The sequence below is a fragment of the Oryza glaberrima genome, chromosome 2 (genome assembly GCF_000147395.1).
Source record: "Oryza glaberrima chromosome 2, OglaRS2, whole genome shotgun sequence".
NCBI lineage: Eukaryota > Viridiplantae > Streptophyta > Magnoliopsida > Poales > Poaceae > Oryza > Oryza glaberrima.
Genome location: NC_068327.1, coordinates 33399520 through 33421534, shown reverse-complemented (window position 1 = coordinate 33421534; position 22015 = coordinate 33399520). Strand labels below are relative to the sequence as shown.

Sequence of the window (22015 nt, the reverse complement as noted above, 5' to 3'; positions counted from 1 at the left end):
TACGACCCCGACCACACGAACTCTGCCTCCACTGCCCACATCTCCACCTCCTCCCGCCACAAATCCATCCACCCACCGCCACGGCTGCCCTTTTTCTTGCCAACCCCCGAATGGCGGCACCGCCCCTATCCACTCAGCCCATGGTCTGCCTCCTGCCACCTGACATGACCTCCTCCCTCCAGCCCTACCTTCCGTCGTTCTGCGCCTGCTGCCTTCTAGTTAGGGAAGAGTAGATGAGGGGAAGAGAGTTGGCCACTGACATTGGGGCCCGTGTATATCCCACACTGACTCAGGATAGTTGACCAAAGTCAAAGCGTCACGTCAGACAAAAACAGGAGCCATTCTGCCTTGGACGAAAGTTAACACGGTTGAACAAGTCCAGGACGGACTATACATGGTATTGCGATTCATGGACAAATTTTAAACCCGATGATAAACTGAGAGGTCTAAAGTGAACTTATTACAATATAGTATACCAGTGTACTCCAAATGTACACTAGTACACTGCTGCAACATACTACTACTTAGGGAAAAAAATGGAAAGTAGTAAAGCGATTGCTCAAACGCCCAGTTAATTTGGAATAAATAATTTTCAACGTTTGATGAATGCAGTGCAGTTACATGTAGTGGAACAACCGATGAACAACCACCGCTAATTAAAACATACGGAATCAGGACACAGCAAAAAAAACAACACTTTGTAGCCGCAATTAATCCGTCGTCCAAGACGCTCTCGTTGATCGTAAAAAGCTCTTAATCCGTCATCCAAGACGCTCGTTGATCGTAAAAAGGCTCATCTGCCATGTTCTTTCAGCCTAATCTTAATGCCCAGCACAATGAGACCCCTCTTCCAATTGGGTCCTTTACTCATCAGGCTGATGCCCACCTCTCCATCTTCACCATTCTCATTGAAGAACTCGCCCAACTCCACCTCCATCCAGATATCAGCTCTTTTCTGAGGGTACGCTGCACTCCCTTGAGGCGGACGCGGATCGATCGAAGTGAAGGCAACCTCGCGTCTTGATTCCCTCCCTCCGAGGCTCACCGTTCCCTCCTGTAGCGGGGTATCCAGCCCATAGAAACCTTCAGCTATCTTGAACACCATGAACGCAGCATAAGTTGAGTTTGGGGAGAGCATTTTGCTATCTATGTTGCAACGGATTTCCATCCAGCAAACATCTATGAGTTCAGCACCTTCTTCGAATCTGTTGCAAAGAAAGGGTTTAAACACGTAGTAGCAAAGAGAGAAATCAACAAAGATGTGCCGCAACGCAGAGTAGTAGTAGCACCAGTCAAAAAAGAACGCAGAGTAGTAGTAACATCCCAGCATATATACCAGCACGTACTAGTTGCAGAGCATCATATTTGTGCCAATTAAAGGTAATATAAACCAGCTATAAACACATGAAGAAAATAAAGAGAGAAGAGAAATGGGCCACAAATTTATAGCCATGTTGTAGCATGTACTACAAGATATTATTGTATATGAGTATAAAAGGTTAGATCAGATATTAATGGTGTAGCTAGTATAAAATTATGTAACTATTAAATGGATTGATTATTAGATTAACTATAATGATTTGTAGCTATTAATTTAGTATACTATTAAACATGCTCTCATTTACAGAGTCACTGGATAACACAACTACACATGCACGTGTAGGGAAAACTCTATTCATCCCTTAAGGAGATATATATACTCGTTTTTTATGTTATTTAAAAAGTCATAAAAAATAAAAAAAATTAGTATACAGATTAATATGTGATATGTCACTTCATAAATATGCATATTCAAATTCAATATATACAAGTAACCAAAATAATAAATTTGGCTATGAATAGAACGCGTAATTTCACGGTCAAATTTACTATTTTTTATTCGAATTGTATAAGTCGAATTTTAATTTGTATGTTTGTGAAAAGATATATAATTGTTTAAAATTTTTTGATAACTTTTGAACGACATGCACAAAACGAGGGGATGTCCCCTCAAGGGATAGAAATCTATTTCATGTGTATAGTACTACCTCTGTCCCATTTTAAGCGTAGCCTTGAGTTTTCTTGTACAACTTTGATCGCTCGTTTTATTTGAAATATTATTATGGTTATTAGATGATAAAATACTTTATGCGTGACTTATGTTTTTAAAATAATTAATAAATTTAAACAATACTGACGATTAAAATTGGACACGGGATGTGTTTAAAATGGGATAAAGGGAGTATGATCCTAGGGAAGGAACAACATACCTTGAGGAGTCGGCGAGAGGGATCCAGCGCCAGTAGCGCGGTGTATCGCCCCATATAATCACCAGCGCTCTGGCCGAGAGCATATAGCACCTGGCCCCGGTCCCCCTATCTAACCACATGCCCTGCGCCACAACACAGGAGTAAATCGAAAGAGATAGCTGCAGTTTTGAAGACGAGAAGAGATCGATGAAGCAAATAAGTATGCACCCTGCGCCTATCTGGAAGGAGGAGTAGGCCGGCGGAGAGGCGGAGGAAGCGCTCCTTCTTGGAACGCGGCGGCGGAAAGAGCTCACCGTCGGCGAGCTGCAGGGACGAATCGTCTGGCTGGAACTTGCCCCAGACGACGTCGGAGTTGGCGACGGCGCGGAACGCCGGGGAGACGGCGGCGGCGCGGCATGCGTCCCGCGGCGTCTCGAGGGGGATCACTCTCTGGAGGACATCCTGCGGCAGGCGATCGATCCATGCCTCCTCCATCGTTTTCCTTCCTCTCTCCCTCTCCATCTCTCTCTCAAATACAATTCGACCTACAGAGAGAAGGAGAAAATATCGAGCATGAGCATGATATATCGATTCGTTCGCGAACCGCGTTTGGTTAGGAGACGTTCGCTGGCCAACCCTAACGATGAAACTAATAAACTATGGACCGCGCCCATAGTTTTTCTTGTACTCTATAATTAAGTTATTATGTAATTTGGTAGTTTTGCTGCAGGCGAATATCCACATAAAGAAGTGATCGTATGTTATGACCCTGTTTAGATGGGACTAAAACTTTTAAATCCCTATCACATCGGATGTTTCGACACTAATTATAAATATTAAACGTAGACTATTAATAAAACCCATCCATAATCTTGGACTAATTCGCGAGACAAATCTATTGAGCCTAATTAATCCATGATTAGCCTATGTGATGCTACAGTAAACATTCTCTAATTATGGATTAATTCGGCTTAAAAATTTTTTCTCATAAATTAGCTTTCATTTATATAATTAGTTTTGTAAGTAGTTTATATTTAATACTCTAAATTAGTGTCTAAATATAGAGACTGAAGTTAAGTCCCTGGATACAAACACCACCTATATTGACCTCGTATCTTCGTCTCGGTTTCACACGCATATGGTTCACAAATGCCAGCAGATCGTGAACAGGCATGGACAGTAGCAGCAGAAACTCCAACCATAATACAAATCATTTCATGCAGCAGATAAAAAAAGCGGCAGTACATTGATCACAGATTTCTGTTTTTTGTTATATACTTACACATTGGTCACGATGCTACTTTGGAGGTCATCATCAACAGCCGGATTTCTTAGGCCTAATCTCGATGCCCTGAACAACAAGGCCTCTCTTACTCAGCCACCTGCCATCTTCCGCCTCCAAGACGCTGAAGCATACATCGCCATTACACTCCTCGTTGTGGAAGAACTCACCCACCTCCAGCTCCATCCAACCGTCATCCCTCTCCTGAGGGAGAATCACACTCCCATCCTGAGGCACCTCAATGTTGTCTTCAACAAAATGCTCATCAGCGCTCAGGCTGCTGGTGCTGTCGAAGCAAACTTGGCGAGTTGTGCATAGGCTTCCCCCAACGCTGACTGATGCATCCAGGATCGTAGCCAGCCCGAATGAATCTTCAACTACCACGAACACGATGTAAGCAGCGTAATTTGTGTTTCCAGACAGCATCTTGCAAGGTATCTTGCCACAGATCACCAATTCATAACAAGCTGGGAGCTCAATAACTTCTGAGAACCTGGTGCAAACACATGTAACAAATCGATATATATAAACTCAATACACACAGGTAGGTTCGTTCCAAAACACACACACAGACAGGTAGAAAACCATAGGACACAGTAATTAATTTCCATATAACTTGCCAGTCACCAAGCTTCTGTCCACTAATTTTGCTTAGCTCTGTATGATTGGCAACTGGCAAGAGATATAACTTTTTCTTTAAGACTGGCAATAGATATTGTTCAAGAAGTCCATTGTGATCAACAAGATACAGGAAAGCTGTATTATAAGGTCTCTTCTATGTAAAGTGGCGTATTACTCAGTTTACAAAATCAGAGTTGTAAGGAACATGTCTTTGCTCTCCAGACAAAAGGAAAGAAACACTCAAATATGTGCAACAGGAACTATCAGGAGAGGATCAGCAGCGACAGTACAGCAGAATGCCACTTTCCAAACTAAAACAACTTCAACTTTGGTCTCGACCATGTAATCAGAATCACTTCAACAAAGATTGTGTGCATACTAAAAATACCATTCGTAACCCTCTTCCATATGTTGATGTAAAGACGCACAAGTTCTTATATTTTTTTGTTAAAAAGTAATTTCATCTCCCCGCAAAAAAAAAAAGTAATTTCATCTATCATCACAACTCAAACTCATATGGCAATTTCGCCTACCATGGAATACCTTTCAAAAGCATTAGAGATTTAGAGTATAATAGCTTTGTAAATTTTATGAAACTGAGCTCCGCAAACAAAGTAGGGGCATAGTTGAACAACCTGGAGGCACCAGTGAGAGAGATCAAGCGCCAGGTGTCCGTCGAATTTGCAAGCTGCAGCGCCCTGGCAGACAGCATGTAGCACTTAAACCCAGTCTCCATGTCCAACCACATACTCTGCATACAGAAGCACACATCACCTTATTAGATCGATCAATCAAGAAACATACACAGATCTAGAACGTGAAAATTAAAGAAGCTAAGGGTCTTACTGTGAGCCCGTCTGTAAGGAATATTTCCTCCTTGGACGACCGCGACGTTGTCAACAGTGAGTAAGAGGGTTTCTCATGGGAGCAAGCAAGACAGTTCGAGGTTAGAGTTTTCTTAGGTCTAATCTCAATGCCCTGAACAACAAGACCCCTCTTCCAGTGGCCTTCCGTCTCCCTGAAGCTGATGCACACCTCACCATCGTCACCTTCCTCGTTGTACAACTCACCCAGCTTCAACTCCATCCAACCGTCAGACCTTTTCTGAGGGTGCTCTATATCCTCTGCAAGAACAAGCGCATGGGAGCATCTTCGCTTGAGCCTCCGTTCAACGCTGCCAACTTGGCGGGTTGTTGTGCTTCCTCCGATGCTGACTGATGCCTCCTGGAATGGGAAATCCAGCCCATAGGATCTATCAGCTATCCTGTATACAAGGTATGCAGCATAATTTGTGTTTCGTGACAGCATCTTGCTCAGTATCTTGCCATGGATTTCCAACCAGCAAACAGATAGGAGTTCAGCACCTTCTTTGAACCTGTTGCATAATTCAGGACAAAGTAACAGAAGAATTAATACAAACAATTGAGCCAAAGAAAACCATACAACATAGTATTTACGAATTTCAACTTCCATATAAATTTTGCCGTATCAACTAAGGATTTGTCATCAGCTTCTGTTCAGCTCCAAATAGCTCACGAGATAGCTTAGGACCATGAAATATACAGCTGATTAAGAAACCGGTGTTGTGATGAACAAGATGCAGGCATTATCGATTTATATGTTTCAAGTAAAGTATTTCAATTTATTGATCGTACAGGCTCAAGTTGCAAGTAAAGGCTACCTACTCTGATCCTAGAAGAACACGGACGTGTGTGAAACAACAGGGGTAAATGAGAGGTTTTAATAATGATATCATGATTGAGAATAGAAAAGACTTGGTCATTGGACTCTTGATCTTTCGATATAATTAAATATGTTATAAGAAGATTTATTTATACTTAGAATTTCCCTTTTTTTCCATTTTCTTTCGAAACGAAGTTGCATTTTTTTTAATTTATGCAAGCTGTGCACGATGTAAAGAGTAGCAGGATTGGAAAAGGAGGCAGAAAAATAATACCTTTGTTTTTTTTAATAGATGACACCGTTGACTTTTTATTATACGTTTGACTATTCGCATTAGTCAAAAAAAATTTATGCAAAAATATAATTTATTTTGTTGTAAGCTGTTTTTATCACTCAAAATACTTTAAGCATAATTTATATCTTGTACTTTTACATAAAAAAATGAATAAAATAAAAGTCAACGACGTCATCGATGTATGTATGATCGAGCGAACCTTGAGTCGGTGAGAGGGATCCAGCGCCAGTAGCGCGGTGTATCGCCCCAAGTAATTTGCAGCGCCCTGGCCGAGAGCATGTAGCACTTGCGGCCCTTCTCCCTCTCCAACCACATGCTCTGCACGCAAGCAACAACAACACAATCTGATTAGCCACCCAATTCGCCATCACCCGGTGGGTGTAGAAGAAATCTGCACGCGAAACTGGAGAAGAAAAAACCGAGGAGCACACATTGGCGGGTTGGGCTGGGCCTTCCAGGAGTCTGCAGGGGATCTCACCGTGAGTTCGTGTGGGAGGAGAAGGGGCGCGGCGGAGAGGCGGAGGAAGAGCCCCTTCGTGGACGGCGGCGGCGGGGAGAGCTCGCCGTCGGCGAGGCGCGGGAGGTCGCGGGGAAGGAAGCGGGACCAGACGGCGTCGGAGTCGGCGGCGGCGCGGAAGTCGCGGCAGACCGCGGCGGCGCGGCACGCGTCCCGCGGCGAGGTGAGGGAGAGCGCCGCCACCAGGAGCTCCTCCGGCAGGCGCGCGATCTCGCAGGCGGCCGCCGCCGCCTCCTCCTCCATGGATGAGATGACGTACGACTCGTCGACTCCTCGATCGGTGGCTTGGCTAGGACCCCTGGGTGCTCGCGGAGTCGCGGGGCGCGTGGTTTCGTGTCGCGAATTCGAGATGGATGTTATGGGAGGGAGTTGGATTCGATGGCGGCTTGGCGGTGGCGGCCGGGGAACTGACGTGTGGGGCCAGGAGAAGATATGTGGGCCGCTGTTTTGTTTCCTGGAGCAACCAGGCCCTGCTACTTTACGTGCCTGGGCTTGCCTGGCATGGCCCAGCGATGTACTCCCTCTATCCCATATAAAATCAAAATTTTTATTTATTTTTTAATATTTACAGAAATATTATACTATCCAAAATATTTACAGAAATGGCTCCTGCCACCCAAGTGGAGGGCGGCAAGGTGCGCGTATTTTGCATTGAGGTCCCTTGCCGCCCTCTACAAGGGCTAAAGAGGGCAAATGCAAATTTCGCCCTACCAAAAATGCATTTTTCTAGTTATTTTTCATCTTGTCCGTCCCTCACGTCACCCTGCCGCCCTCCCTACTTCTGTAAATATTTTCGCTGGTACCATATTGCTGTAAATATTAAAAAATAAAAATGAAAAAAATTCTATAAAATCAAACCCTAGCATCCCAATAAAAAAATACCGGAGAGTGAAAATGACCAAAATGCTCTTCATTATTAAAAAACCTTCATTATTAAAAAAAAGTAGTAATTGTAATAGGTAGGTAAAGGGGATTGAAGAAATAAAACTTTTTGTTTTATGTGCTGAGGTTAGGTAGGATGGTAGAAGTTGGTTTTTTATGGAACAAAATTCAAACTCAAGAAGTTGAGTTTTTTTTGGGACATAGGGAGTATATATGTGCACACAACTACACAAGTACCGATGCTACATCACACTACATATATACATAAATAGTAAAAAATGAAAAAAAAAATTACTTCTTCCATCACAAAATATGATTGGGTCCCTATCCAAAAATAAGGTCTACATAAATTCGTAATTTAGTACTCACTCCTTCCCAAATTGATCATCATGTAATATAATTCAAAATTTCTCAAATTGATCATCATACAACTGCATGGATACGGATTTCATCAGAATGCAATTAATGCAATATATGATAATATGTGCATGTTAAGGTGTAATTGGCATGGGATTTTAATCGATGCATGCATTATGGGAAAATGTGTGCATGGTGTCTTGATTGATGTGATTTAAATTGCCGTTGGTCTTGATACATAAACTTATATGATGATCAATTTGGGAAGGAGAGAGTACTACTTAAGATAGTGCAGTGCCTAGTAATTGCAACATATGTAATATATAAAATAAACATTCTATCAAATATATATTCAATGTTAGATTTAATAAAATCAATTTAGTATTGTAGGTGTTGTTAACTTTTCTATAACTTAGTAAAACTTAAAAAAGTTTGATTAGAAAAAAAAATCAAATCGTTTTATAATATGAAACAAAGGGGTATATTTTAAGACGGAGGGAGCAGTAATTGCGCGCACAAATTAAGTCCGTTTGATTTGAAACAAATAACTATCAACTTTGAGGAATGAGGTACAGTGTTCCATGTAATGGAAATACAATTGATGGACAACAATCACACACACACACACTAGAAATATATGCGGAACAAATTAATTGTAGGAGTACAGCAAATAACACTTTCTACACTACTGATGACACGAGCGTGCAGCATGCACACTGTCAATCAAGTTCTCTCTGAGCTTCTGGCACCACCTAGATGAGCCATGCTTATATGCTGTCATGCGTGTACATGTACGATAAAACGACATGCATATGCATAAAAGCTAACACGTCACAACGCAAAACAGCTGCAGCTAGCTAGTGCTTGATCGATCAAATGCTCGTCTAGCCTGATATATGATCAGATTGAAGCAGCTTCTTAATCAATCACATATGCTTAATTGATGCGTTATTGGTTTGCTCTCTCACTGATCGATCGAATTCTCCCCCGGGAAAAAAAATTTAGGAACATTTACATGCAATGCAATGATCGATCAATAATCGAGTTAGCTAGCTATCGAGTTTAATTAATTTGCTGGTGCATTTGGGCCTTAGCTCGATGCCTTGCACGATGAGCCCCGTCTTCCACCGCCCAGTCTCCTCCTTGAAGCTCACCTCCACCACGCCATCCTCGCCGCCGGCGGCCGGCACGGCGAACTCGCCCAGCTCGACCTCCCTCCACCCGCAGCCGCCGCCGCCGCCGTCCCTCGGCCGCGGGCACCTGATGTCCATGTCGGGATCGAACCTCACCGTCCGGCCGAAGGCCTTGCGGAGGCGGATCACCAGCTCCTGCCGGTGCATGATCGTCTCCTCCTCCCCCATATGCTGCAGGCAGATCTTGTGCTGCTCCGTCGTCGTCGTCGTCGTCGCCGCCGCCGCCGCCGCCGGCGGCCTGCTCGTCGTCCCGCCGGCGCCGGAGACGACGGTCACCGTCGCCATGGGAGTCGGCATGCCGATGTTGCACTCGAGGCCGGTGGTGTAGTCGGCGAAGGAGTAGACGAGGTAGGCGGCGTACGTCGTCGCCGGAGAGAGGAGGGAGAGCTGCAGCTTGCCGGTGATCTCCAGCCAGCACACGTCCAAGAGCTCCGCCACCTCAGGGAACCTGATGATCAAAACCAAACATATGCATTATTATATATTAATTGACATGAGAAGTTATGATTAATCTCTAGATATATTCATCGATAATAATGTGTGATCAAATATCTGGATTAATGTATGTCTAGCTTAATAAATTTGCATGACGATGTGATCGATCGATAAGCTAGCTATCATATGTTGTTGTCGTTGTCGATGCAACAAGATGTGCTGAGCTTACGTGTCTAGCTCTTCATGCATGCCTGGCAAAGGTTTTCACACGTGCTGAAGAAACTGCATGCATGAGCTGACAAGTGTACACGCACATGATACGTGTGAATCTAGGGACTTTTCTTTGTTCTGTCGGCTTGACAAAACATATATACTACTCTACTACTCCATTATATTCTCCGTGTATGCATGTTGTGCGCACGCACATATTGATCGAACGGAGTGTATATAGGTTTAATCAATTAACCAGCCTTAATCTATTGAAAGGTAACGACGACGACCAAGTTTTGCAGTCCCATCAACTCGGTTGTATTTTTTGGATATGTTCCTACGAACGGAGGCTGGAGATGTAAACAATTTCTATTATCTTAAGAAAAAATCAACTCGGCTATGTGGTGTGTGTAGCAATTCCGATTTTTATTATGTTTAGAAAATGCCGGCATTATATTATGCTAATTATATTGTGCTGGTGCAAGAATGCTTTTATAACGCAAGCAAGCTAGCAGTTGAAGACTAATTAATTAATGTAGCTACTTGTTCTCTGCAACACATGACTCTGTACAAATAGTTGACCCTGTATGTAAGCACGTTGTTTACCTTGATCCGGGGAGGCCAGGAGTCCATCTCCAGCGGGAGGGATCGTCTCCCCACGCGATGCTCAGCGCCCTCGCCGACAGCATCACGCATTTCGCGCCGCTCCGTCGATCCAACCCAAAGCTCTACCATATCAACACACAAATCGATATACAACAATTCAATCTCACTAATCACTTTAAGCAAGTAGCAGATTAGTAATTAGCATATGGGTTTATCTTAATCGATCAACTAATCAACCATCATTTCAAAATTCATTCAGATTTCTAATTGATTTACATTGATAAATTACTGTTAATTACTTAAACGTACGAACCATGGTGGCGTCGTCGAGGAGGACGGGGCGGCCGCAGAGGCGGGCGAAGAGGTCCTTCTTGGAGGCGCATTCGCCGGCGGCGGCGACGCCGTCGTCGGCGCGGGCGAGGATGGCGGCGTGGTCGGGGGGGAGGAAGCTGTCCCAGACGGCGTCGGAGTCGGCGGCGGCCCTGAACGCCGGCGACACGGCCGACGAGTGGCACGCGTCGCCCGGCGTCGTCATCGAGATGGCGTACGCCACGCACTCCTCCGGCAGCCGGTAGATCTCCGCCGCCGCCGCCCCCTCGCAATCCATGCACGTATGTATACAGCTTAGCTGCTAGTACGTACGCGTGTTAATTTGGTCGACGACGATGTGATGACGTGATCGCTCACGTAGACGACGGCGGCGGCGGGAGTGCGGGGTACGGTGGCGGCTGCATGGGTTGGATGTGTTTTATAAGGGAGGGGAGACGACGAGACGGAGAGAACGAGGAGGTGGTGGGTGTGGGCTGTGGCAAGCAAAGCTTAAGGGCTAAGGCTCACGGCGTCAGAGGGGAGATTGGCTGACTCGGACGACGGTTTTGTTAAGAACATAATAAACGCATGCGACTCCCTTTCTAGGCTCCGGGATCTCTCGTGTGTGGCCCACGCCACGCTTCGGCGGGACTCCTTTTGGTCGACAGACAGCTTATCCTGTAGTAGTATGCTGCCAACAACGGCTATCTTTCCATTCAGATGCAGATGCGGTTCAGTTTATCCTGAGGCACACCAGCTCAGCTTACTCCTCAAATTCTCAAATGGCAACGTCGTGTACGAGAACGATCGCTGCTCCCTTCGTCTTAAAATATGACTTCTTAATAGTTACGATGGGTTAAAATAAGAAAGTAGATGAAAAAAAGTAAATAGAGTACTATTGAGATGAGGGGATGGGGTAAAAATATTTATATACATATATTTTAACATAAATTCAAATCCTTCAAGTAACTATATTTTGAGATGCATATGTGCGGCTCACCGCTCACCGCTCACTGGTAACGAAGACATGGTACACAACCATGCAGTGTTGTCTCTGAATTTTTAGAATTACTGACAATGGATTCAGGGTCAAGAACATCATTTGTCCAGATTGTAATTTGGGATTCAACTCTGCAGTTGTACGAACCCACGGTAAAAGACAAGGTGATGTTTGTTCGGCGGTAATCTTGAACACATCACGATACGGTCAGCAAGAATAAACCGAGTCAGATTATTTTAGGTGAAAGGATAAAACCTAACAAAGACGGCATTTTCCGAAGTTTCTTATGGTCAAAGTAAAATCTTCTGAACATTAAACAATGCCGATCCAGCACCACCAACCAGCCCGTATTAGAAGTGGATAAATTACAAGTGCACATGCGACGAAGAACAGGGCCAAAGGAAGCCCGAACAGAGAGGTTGCTTAGCGCAGGCCCTGCTCATTCTCACAAGCTTTTCCACTTTTGGCTCTCAAGGACGTTCTGTTTTTTTTTCACTCTTTTTATATCGACCTTTGATTTTGCAGCCTCTTGTTCAGTTGTTGCACAAAGCATAGAAGGCTTTTAGGGAACTGAAGAAAATTAAAAGGATTGGGGAGAAAAAAGAACGTACTTTAAACAAACCGTGCCCCTTTTGAGGTAAGATTAGTGCCGGATCTACGCAACCCACATGATCCATTGGCGCCTTTTGGACAAGAACCCTCCATTGCTTTCTTCCCCACTACATCTCTCAGCAGAAAGATGAGAGAACCAAAGGAGCCATATCTAACTAAGCTTTTGTTAAAGATTTGAGCAAGTGCTGGGTGCAAAGAAACAGATGGGCAGTTAAACAAATTCATCAGAAGGAAAAAATAACTTCATGGAAGCATCAGCGAAGCAAACATAGGAAAAAGGGTTTTAACTTATCTACACTCTACAGTCGTTTTAACCCATGGCTCGTGGGCAATGTTGCTCCTTTCTTTTACCAGATTGGTTAGGAACAAAAATGCCATTAAATTAATGTACAAACAATTAGGTTTTCAAAACTTGCCGCTTGCAAACTCACCGGCAGACCATTCAAACAAGGCAAATGCTGCATTTCTCCAAGAGCTCAAAGGAATGCAAGCATAAGCTCCAGCTCTACTCCTCTTCTTCATCTTCCTCTTCAGCTTCCTTAAGCCACTGAATACATAAAATGGAGGGAAATTAGCATACTTTCGTCAAGATAAGTGAAAATCCAATCAGCCAGTATTACATAGACAGAACGAGCTAAATTTAAATACAATAGTAAAAGTTCGGGTGATGCAAATTAAACTCTTCTCATCGGATGGAAGACCTGGTACCAGCAGAGAGCAACTCAAGCAATATATCCTCAGAGATCAGAGCTGAAGATATGGTAACTGAAGACTAGCAATACGATGACTCAATAAACTCTATTGGTACTGTTGACCTTGTTCACAAACAAAATTGAAGGGCAACTCAAATTTAATATACCTGAATGAAAGCTTCAGATTGTTTGACGAAAACCTTATCAGATTCATCGGCATTTTCTTTCTCCTCCGCCCATCTCAAAATTGCGTCTTCACTTACTACCTCCTTATCATAGAGGTAAGGCAAGATCTGTGTTCAATAGCGTATTATCAAAACCAAAAGAGAATCACAAGGACATTCAATGGACAAGGAGTGTGCAAGCAAATAGGATATATGTGCTCCACACACACCCAAAAAAAAAACACAACAAAACAAGAGTACAATGATAAGTTGTTTACCTTTGAAAATAGTGGAGAAAATTCTTTTGTATTTTCTTGGCACATTTCCTCGAACTTCAATAATATTTCCATCTACAGAAGCACCAAAAGGATGATTTATTTAGCCCATGAAATTATAAAATATAAACATCCCAATTAAGCCAGAAATTTCAAAATTAAAGAAACAACCAATCAGACCACATGTTTTCCTTCCCTCAAAAACTATGGAAAATACTAGTTTCATGTTGCAAGATAGCGAGAGAGATCCTTGAAGCAGGATTATGTGGACAGAAACTTGGAATAAGGATAACTAGAATCACAGTACCATACACACCGCTAAAAATGAATCAACTGCTCCAACAATGGATCCTGGATTGGATCGATGCTCCAACTATCGGCGGTGACCAATCAAGTTAGCGGCATGAATCGACTTCAGTGTCGACACAGTAGAATCAACAAGAAGGAACTAGGTAAGGCACTAAGGCTTGAGAAGGAAATGAGTTGGGGAAGAATATCTCGAACCAAAGTTCTAATCAGCGGAGCAAGAGCAATTCAAGGTATAGTTAACGTTTGTGACATGAGATCATTGGACATGACAGAAAATGGTATATATCTAAACATTGTAAACTCTGAATGGCATTTAAATGCACCAGCAATTTTCAGTGGTATATTTCAAAACTTGGGATCTTTCAACGCTACCAAACCAATTTTGCCAAAAAATATAATGAATAAATAAACAATTAAACAGCAAAATAGTACGGAACAAGTTCAAAATGATTAAACCTGCCGGTGGTAGGACGTGGAAACATAAATGTGCTATATATGGGCCTGTTTGGCACAGCTCCAACTCCTAAATTTATCTCTAGGAGTTGAGTCTGGAGTGGAGTTGTGGAGCTGCCTAAACCCAGCTCCACAACTCTAGTTTATTTTGTGAGAGAGCTCCACCCAGCTCCACTCCCATTTTTGGTGGAGCTGAAACTGTTTGGCTGAGCTCCAGCTCCAAGAGGGGTGGAGCTAGAGCTGGAGCTGTGCCAAACAGGCCCATAACTATGCTAAAAAGATTCAGCGCATCTTACTGATGTATTCACGGTATTTATTCAGTTATTGAGCCATACCTCCTCATCAACTGACTTGGTGTAATTTCGCAGTAGGTCCTTCCATTTGCCAAGTGCTTCTGCAGTTGTCTTTAGAAGGTTACCTGTAGAGAAGGGGAGCAAGCAGAGGAAAAACTCTAATTACCTGTCATCGGATCTAAAATCTATAACATAAGTGCAGAAGCACTTCATTACAAACACGCAGAAACCATATGATAGATAACTTGCATGGTCAAATTAAGAATGCATGCACAATGGGTTCCACAATGAGAATGGAACTGGCATTTTTGGAACAGAGGAATTTCATATGATTTTGAAGGAAACTAGTACAGTTTCTCCCAAAATTAATGCCAAAACCTTGGCCTAAAAACTAAAGCACCTCACTCAGTCAACTAATTTCAAAGGGTGTGGCTGTTTCAAACTCAATCTGTAGATTAAACCAGCACAAGGAATTGAACTAATATGGGTTTGGTCTGAATATGGACTAAATAAAACATTCTTGTCCAAAAGCCAAAATAAAAGTAACTACTGCTCACTTAATTTTCACAAGCATAAATACATACCATTAGTAGATTGTGCAGCCACTAATGCACTTCTCATAACGGAATGGAACAAAGCTCCAGCACAGTCTGCATGTTGAAGGCTATAAGATAACCTGAAAAGTAAGGATGACATTGCACAAAATCAATCAACTATGGTGGATATAGACACAGCATAGACAGAACTAAACATAAGGTCATAAAATTTTGAGAGAAGCTTTGATAGATGAATAGTCTCTATTGTATAACAGAAGCTAATGGTAATGGTAGTGGTGAGTCCGCCATCCCACCACCACCTCTTTGTTTTGTACTCCCTCCGTTTCACAATGTAAGACTTTCTAGCATTGCCCATATTCATATAGATGCTAATGAATCTAGACATTATTATATATAGATTCATTAGCATCTATATGAATGTGAACAATGCTAGAAAGTCTTACATTGTGAAACGGAGGAAGTAGTATATTACATAGACGACTAAATTGTGTTGCACATGTCACTTTATATAGTGTTTTCTCAGAATTTGCATGCAATAAGTACCCAACAAGGGAAGCTGGTGAAGGAGATGGTGAAGGAGATGGGAGTAACTTTAGAAGAAGTTGAGGCAGGAAGATAAGATTTTGAGAAGCTGAAAGAGATGATAGGGATACCTGAGTTCAACAACCAAAGAGATGAATGATATGGCCACATAAGAAAGAAGGGGAGTATTCAGCAAAATCACTGTATAGATTGATCACTATTGGAGGGGTGAAAGACAGTAGAACAATGATAATTTGGAAAACCAAAATCCCTTTAAAATAAAACAATTTTTGTATTTGGTTTCTTGGGACAGAATCCTGAGTGCTGTGCAACTTAGGAAGAGGAATTGGGGAGGTTGAAAACACTGATCATATCTTGTATAATTGCCCTGTAGCATATTTTACTTGGGAGTGTGGTGAGAGGTTTTGGGATGGTTCCACGGGACTGGGAGGATTTCTTTAGGTTAATAGGGGTAGAGAAGAGGAGTGGTAAACAGCTAAATTGTTCTGTGCTGACCCTGGCAGCTGTATGCTGGACCTTGTGGACCACAAGGAATGATTTCGTGTTTGAAAATATTTTGATTATATCTCCTGCACAGCTGATCTTCAAGGCAATTGGGTAGTTACAAATATGACAGTTGCTCCAGACACAAGAAGGACGAGACAATATGGAAGGTATCATTGACAGGCTAACAACGAAGACTCGAAGCTTAAGACCAACTGATGTGTTGCCTATCGAGATCTGAAGTTCGTTGCTGCGGGTTGCTGGGGCTAAAGTTGCTTGTTTTTGTTAGATGATGCTGTGCTTTGTAAGCTGGAGTTCCCAGGCGTTTTACCCTCAGTTTTTAGCCTGGTTCTGCTTTTGTTTGTTCCTTTTAGTACTCTGTTGGCTGTAAACGAAAATGTCCTGTCTTTGCTTTGTTATAAAGCTGGATCAATCTGTGATCGACTTTGGTCTAAAAAACTGTATAATATATATAGTTTTAAGCCCAACACAATGCATGGGTAATTTGGTTAGTAATAAGAAAAGGAGCGCTTTATCATAGCATCTTTGGCAAAAGAATAAAATATCTACTTTATATTTGAGCTTTAAAACTAATACAAGAAGTCAAATAAAATATATGTTTTCTGTGTAAAATTGGCTTTTTCTCTGTTTGCGGTTGCCATTGGTTTCTCAAAATGAAATCTCCTAGAGCGCAAAATGATGCCCATGCTTACTTATATGTATCGCAGCTTTATATATTTAGTAACTTTGAAACGCATGAAGTACGAGTTAAGACTTTATACCTGAGTGCATTAATTTCTAGTATCAAGTTATCTTGATGGATACCATCCAACGCCCTTTGGAAAGTCTCTTCCACCTAGATAAGGTCAACAAATCAGCAAAAGGGAACAAGAAAAAGCTGTGTGTGTGTGTGTCAAATTTTCGATTATGCAGTAATAACCTCTTTCTCAAACTTAGAATAATCATCATCCTCAACCGCGCTAACATCAGAATCATCATCTTGGTCCAGTACAGTTGGCCGATTTTTAAAGTCATCTTCTGATCCATCATCATCGTCATCAAAAGACGCAGCATGCTGCAACTCTTCAAGCTTATCTTTAGGAATTGGAGCAATTGATTGTCTCCATTCTTCCTGAATTCCAGCATCAACATTTTCCCATACGTAACCAACGACACCACATGTTCCAGTCTAGTCAATAGCATCGTAAACAGAAACCCAGTGATTATGAGATCATGAGAATGAAAAAATGTATCACCAAAGTATCTGTAGGTTATTCCTCACCCACAGTGAACAATTTCAAACATGCATAAAAGACCATTGCACTGAGTCACCAAATAACAGTAGAGTAATACCTCCGATGCCTCTAAGTCATCATCATCAGATACAGTTGGGTGGTCAGCACTCCTCATGCTGGAAAAGGCTGCATGGAAAGAAACACAGTTCACAAATTAAAATGTAAAACATGGATATTACAAGTCAAAATCCTCATTAGAGCAACTGGAAATGTCTGGTACTAAGAATACATAACAGTTCCAAAGTATGACTAACGTGGACTATCTGTAACTCCAGAATTGGTGTCAGCATACTCAAGCTCCTCATCACTGTCTTCATTTGAAGGCTGAGGGAGCAATGCCACTTTTGAATAGGCAGGAACAACAACATTCTTTCCAACTTCAACCTAAATGATGAAAGTATGAGCATATTGTCCACAGGGCTATCTTTTTGTTCAAAGGATAAGGAGATGATCATTAACTAGGAATATTCTACTATTGTTTCACGATTAAAAAATAACTATGTATACTCTACTAACATACCTTAAATGACAGTATGCAGCCAGGTTCAACAATAGCCCCTGCCCCTAAATGAACGCCATCACAGACTAGTGAATTACTCACTTTGCATCCATCTTCAATTGTGACATTGTCCCATATATAGGATCCATGAATCAAAACATTTTTCCCAATATTGCAGCCTTGTCCTATAACTGAATTGGATACCTTGCAGTTTTCTCCAACGCTTGTCCCATTGCCAACAACAGAATTGGCACCAATTTGTGCACAATGTGACAGTGTTACATCTGGAAAAAAAACATGCTCAGTTGATATATAGATAGATAATTGTATTTACTTCACCAGGAGGAACTTTCATATATAGTCATAAATGATGGGTGGGTGGGGTTCAGGGTGGCATACCCAAGATATTTTAAAACAAATAAAAATAAAAATTCAACAACAGCCCCACAAAATACTAAAGAAGCATAACATAGAAGTTAGATATGAATCGTTACACTCACTATGCAACCATAACTTTCATTGTTCACTGAATGATTTGCGTAACAGATAAACATGATGACCTGCAAACTAAGCATCTTTGGAACATACATATATACCTAGAAGCAATTTCCATTAGTTTACACGAAATAAATATACTAATTTAGGCTATTTGATAACTAGTTAGCAAGAAATCACACATCAGCACAAGAAATTTTGTAAAACCAGATACCAAACTAAACAATTTTAAATAAGAGTACTCTATAAATAACATGAGCGAAAAAATCTAGAATTTCAGAACAATGAATCTAGGAGCAAGTGAAAATCAATCAACATTGTGGAAATTTATTTTCATTCCATATACCTGATGCCTTATAGATTCCCTGCCGATGAAGTTTGATTTCTTGACGATCACCGAAAGACAGGACATCAGGCACCATAGGGTAAGTCCACCTTTGAATTATATCCTTACTCACAGTATCATAGCTCCTAAAATTATCTATTCTGGCAGCATAACTTGAGCGTATTTCATGGGTATATATTTTATACCCCATAATCTGAAAGGATCAGGAAGCAGGTCATTCGTTACAAGAGAAATATAAGAACAGACAGCATAATCTGTAGTATTATAGATGTTCAACAGAAGTGAATGGACTTACATCATCAACTAGTAAACCCTTAACGAAATGGCGCCGAAGATGTTGGTAATCAAAGTTATCCGTAAAAAGACTAAGAACTTCTGGTGAGCATATATCAATATAGCAGTCCTGCGAACATAAGTAAAAGAAGATCTGTGAAAAGTAGGTAGATTTGAAGTAATGAAGAATGTTAGGCGTGATCTTGCAACACATAACAGAAACAGTTATTACAAAAAGAAAAAAAGAAGAAGACATTATGTGTTGAAGTTTAAAAGCAGACCTCCATGTTATTACGCAATTGGAGAGTAGGATTACTGGCCAGTATGTCCTTATCAATTGTCACATACAGGTTTGAGACATCTGCCCTGTCCTCATAATACAGTAGTTCTTTAGTCTCAGGATCTATCGCCATAACAATTTCGTCATTACCTAACCGTGTTTGGTTCGTTAGGATCGAAGGTTTTGAATGCTTTATAACCATAGTCATGACAGCAAGTGGGTCCTTTTTCCTTCTATCCTTATGTTCCTGGAGAGCGTCTTTCAAATTCATGTTGCTGATGGTATCACCACTGATTAGAACAAAATCTCCATGTATCTACATCGAAGGAGGAGAACAGAACATGTCAAAACAGTTAAGCAGAGGCTGCAGCATGTAGCAACTAGCAACTTGGGACAACAATAATCTAGATGCAAGACATTATTACTAGATTGGCAAACTAGAAGTATTCACAGAATCGAGTGGTAAAGTTGATTTCTAAGATGAACTCAACTAGAGAGAGAAATATTTAGACAGAACCAGTATAGCTTTTTCCTACTTCTATTCCTTAAATGAATCCAAATAGCACAAACAAAAACATCCACTGTGCAGCAATCTACACATCAGTTATCAGTTCTAGCTTCTAAACAAATGTCTACCATGAGACAATATTGTTGGGTCATAACAGCACCAAAATCCTAGCACTAGAATTGTTCATAGAGATCCACTGTAAGGATAGGGATTGAACACTCACAACTCCACGGCCGTACATGACGCGCAGCGCGTCGCCCGCGCTGATCGCGTCGTGCGATTCCACAGCCGTGACGGTCATCTCCCTCGCCGCAGGCTTCCCGGTCCACCCCGCCTTCCCCAGGTGCTCCTTGACCTGCTGCGCGTGCGCGCAGCAGAAGACGAAGCACTCCTCTACCCCCGCCGATTCCAGCCACGAGAGCGTGTACTCGATCATCGGGACATTCACCAGCGGCAGCAGCACCTGCGAGGCAGCGGGATGAACTCAAGCGCGCGCGCGCGAGGGGAGGGGAGGGGGCGGAGGTGCCCACCGGAGGTAGGGTTTGAGGGTACCTTGGGGCGCTCGAGGGTGATGGGGCGGAACTTGAGCGTGAAGCTGTCGGCGAGGAGGACGGCCTGGAGGGGCGAGCGGGAGAGGTCCTCGGGATCCTCGCCGGCGGCGGCGCCCCCGCCCCCGCCGCGTGATTTCTTCGACATGGCAGCTGCGGCGGCGTCGGCGGCGGAGGAGGAGGGGTTGGGAGGTTTAGGTTTGGGTCGCTCGCGCCGTCGTCGCCGCCGCCGTGGGTTCGGCAAGTGTGGTGGTAGCGTGGTAGGAGGAGCGGCGGATGGTAGCTGGACCTTGTGAGGCTTGGGCTTCCGTGATGGGCCGTGTGTATCAAAATCAGTTGGGCTGTTGGGTTACTCTGTTAGTGGGCTTTCTCTCAAAATGGGCCTTGTAGTGCGGCCCATGCTCGTGTAGAGAAATGAATGTGAAGCCACTCAGCCAAACAAATTAAGGATTTTGTTTAGAAACACAATGCAAACGCAAGCGCTCACAAGTCCACTCATCTACACGCACACACTTACTTTGAAGCAATTATTTTTAGTTTATAAAATATATTAAAAGGGCTATATCAGAAAGTTCTAAAATGAAGTGCTGGACAGAGAGAAAGACAAGTTGGTGTTTCCGCTTGTTGCCTAAAGCCCCGAATATTAAGCGATTCCATTCGTTGCAAGTTGCAACATCCTTTTTCTGTTTTGCATGTGGCAAATGCCCTGTTGCTTGAAATAAATTACTCCACGCAGGATTGGACGTCCTTGTTTTATTCCAAGAATTACTCTTGAATGACCAAATGACAGGCTCTATGGCTCATATCATTTTGTTTCTTTTTCACGAACACGCATCAATATATTGGAAAGAAAAAGAGTTTTTTTGTTACAACAACACAATCAGCCAGACCGGCTTATACCAGGGGAAGGGAAAAAAAACAAAACAAAAACTGAAACTAGGAAAAAAACTACTACGGCAACTAAACGCAACTCCAAACGGCAGGAAGGGTAGAGCCACGCTACACTCCCAAGCCATGTTATTTCTAAATTATCCAGATGTTCAAACATCAAAACAGAGTAGCGCAGAGTCTGCAAACCTGTTCGTAAGATTTGCTTATGGCCATAGGCCATTAGCCATCAGTACAATCATATCTTAGGCCAACATTCATTCATTACCAAAGGTGTTTCCGACGATATTCCACAATATAATTTTCATGTCATGCAACATATGCAATATCCAGAACTATGGGTTCAGTTCCCCCGAATATATAGGTGGTAAGTTCGGTTGTCTTTTCCACATCTACAGATACTAAACGCAAACAAGTAACAGGAAGGGCATAAGGCATGCTACATTTCGAAGGAGCTAATATCAGGAAGCATTGCAAAAGGTACTGAAGATTTAGATACTTAAAGCTTTTGTAAGGACGATGGTAGTCTTCTGTAGGTTCCTCCAAATGCCAGACAAAAGGCCAAACAGCTGGTGAACATCATCTTCTCCGTACATGATTTCAGTCAACTTCAAGTTTGGACACCGCAAAGTTAGCGTGTCCTGACATTTTATAGTTATCCTCTTCGGATTTTCCGTTCTATTCCTTTTCCTGGAACCTTCTGGAAGCTTTTGGCAATAAACAGTGCTCATGCAAGTAGTCAGAAGATAGTATAGCAAAAATATGAGCTTTGCATGGTAGATTAAGGAAAACGCAAAGTACCTTGCAGTATTGCAGAGTAAGCTTCTCCAATCTAGGGGCATTGTTCAGAAAGCATCCTAGTATCTGGAAGTCGTCACTCAGAT

The 22015-nt window shown here is 42.4% G+C and overlaps 4 protein-coding genes across 4 annotated transcripts; all 4 read right to left on the bottom strand.

Moving 5' to 3' along the window:
- Window positions 1-439: 439 nt before the first annotated feature.
- On the bottom strand, window positions 440-2819 carry LOC127763346 (F-box protein PP2-B10-like). The gene is made up of 3 exons (XM_052288015.1): window positions 2457-2819; window positions 2250-2371; window positions 440-1205 (listed from the first exon to the last, which is right to left on the bottom strand). The coding sequence occupies exons 1-3, from the start codon at window positions 2748-2750 to the stop codon at window positions 794-796; spliced, it is 828 nt and encodes a 275-aa protein (XP_052143975.1). The 5' UTR covers window positions 2751-2819; the 3' UTR covers window positions 440-793.
- Window positions 2820-3470: 651 nt separating this feature from the next.
- On the bottom strand, window positions 3471-6872 carry LOC127764062 (F-box protein At2g02240-like). The gene is made up of 5 exons (XM_052288886.1): window positions 6588-6872; window positions 6309-6427; window positions 4978-5506; window positions 4767-4882; window positions 3471-4003 (listed from the first exon to the last, which is right to left on the bottom strand). The coding sequence occupies exons 1-5, from the start codon at window positions 6867-6869 to the stop codon at window positions 3544-3546; spliced, it is 1506 nt and encodes a 501-aa protein (XP_052144846.1). The 5' UTR covers window positions 6870-6872; the 3' UTR covers window positions 3471-3543.
- Window positions 6873-8385: 1513 nt separating this feature from the next.
- LOC127762897 (putative F-box protein PP2-B12) lies at window positions 8386-12320 on the bottom strand. The gene is made up of 3 exons (XM_052287427.1): window positions 10623-12320; window positions 10310-10431; window positions 8386-9506 (listed from the first exon to the last, which is right to left on the bottom strand). The coding sequence occupies exons 1-3, from the start codon at window positions 10914-10916 to the stop codon at window positions 8915-8917; spliced, it is 1008 nt and encodes a 335-aa protein (XP_052143387.1). The 5' UTR covers window positions 10917-12320; the 3' UTR covers window positions 8386-8914.
- Window positions 12321-12420: 100 nt separating this feature from the next.
- On the bottom strand, window positions 12421-20493 carry LOC127762896 (uncharacterized). The gene is made up of 15 exons (XM_052287426.1): window positions 20248-20493; window positions 19919-20158; window positions 19189-19503; window positions 18930-19037; window positions 18635-18827; window positions 17815-18077; window positions 17549-17678; window positions 17353-17420; window positions 16940-17188; window positions 16782-16855; window positions 15001-15092; window positions 14459-14541; window positions 13365-13436; window positions 13090-13215; window positions 12421-12777 (listed from the first exon to the last, which is right to left on the bottom strand). Exons 1-15 carry the CDS (start codon window positions 20389-20391, stop codon window positions 12736-12738), a joined length of 2199 nt encoding a protein of 732 aa, XP_052143386.1. The 5' UTR covers window positions 20392-20493; the 3' UTR covers window positions 12421-12735.
- Between the last annotated feature and the right edge of the window lie 1522 nt (window positions 20494-22015).

What these genes read in the sequence shown, in the direction of transcription:
- LOC127762897 (XM_052287427.1), bottom strand. Translation starts at nt 10,916, where the DNA reads ATGGATTGCGAGGGGGCGGCGGCGGCGGAGATCTACCGGCTGCCGGAG. An exon ending in TCCTCGACGACGCCACCATG is followed by an intron (nt 10,432 to 10,622) that starts GTTCGTACGTTT and finishes TTGATATGGTAG; the next exon opens with AGCTTTGGGTTGGATCGACG. An exon ending in CCTGGCCTCCCCGGATCAAG is followed by an intron (nt 9,507 to 10,309) that starts GTAAACAACGTG and finishes TTTGATCATCAG; the next exon opens with GTTCCCTGAGGTGGCGGAGC.
- LOC127763346 (XM_052288015.1), bottom strand. Translation starts at nt 2,750, where the DNA reads ATGGAGAGGGAGAGAGGAAGGAAAACGATGGAGGAGGCATGGATCGAT. An exon ending in TCCTTCCAGATAGGCGCAGG is followed by an intron (nt 2,372 to 2,456) that starts GTGCATACTTAT and finishes GTTGTGGCGCAG; the next exon opens with GGCATGTGGTTAGATAGGGG. An exon ending in CCTCTCGCCGACTCCTCAAG is followed by an intron (nt 1,206 to 2,249) that starts GTATGTTGTTCC and finishes TCTTTGCAACAG; the next exon opens with ATTCGAAGAAGGTGCTGAAC.
- LOC127762896 (XM_052287426.1), bottom strand. Translation starts at nt 20,391, where the DNA reads ATGTCGAAGAAATCACGCGGCGGGGGCGGGGGCGCCGCCGCCGGCGAG. An exon ending in CCAAGTCAGTTGATGAGGAG is followed by an intron (nt 13,437 to 14,458) that starts GTATGGCTCAAT and finishes GTGCTTCTGTAG; the next exon opens with ATGGAAATATTATTGAAGTT. An exon ending in AATCTGAAGCTTTCATTCAG is followed by an intron (nt 12,778 to 13,089) that starts GTATATTAAATT and finishes TTATGTATTCAG; the next exon opens with TGGCTTAAGGAAGCTGAAGA.
- LOC127764062 (XM_052288886.1), bottom strand. Translation starts at nt 6,869, where the DNA reads ATGGAGGAGGAGGCGGCGGCGGCCGCCTGCGAGATCGCGCGCCTGCCG. An exon ending in TCCTCCCACACGAACTCACG is followed by an intron (nt 6,428 to 6,587) that starts GTGAGATCCCCT and finishes GCTTGCGTGCAG; the next exon opens with AGCATGTGGTTGGAGAGGGA. An exon ending in TCTCTCACTGGTGCCTCCAG is followed by an intron (nt 4,004 to 4,766) that starts GTTGTTCAACTA and finishes TGTTTGCACCAG; the next exon opens with GTTCTCAGAAGTTATTGAGC.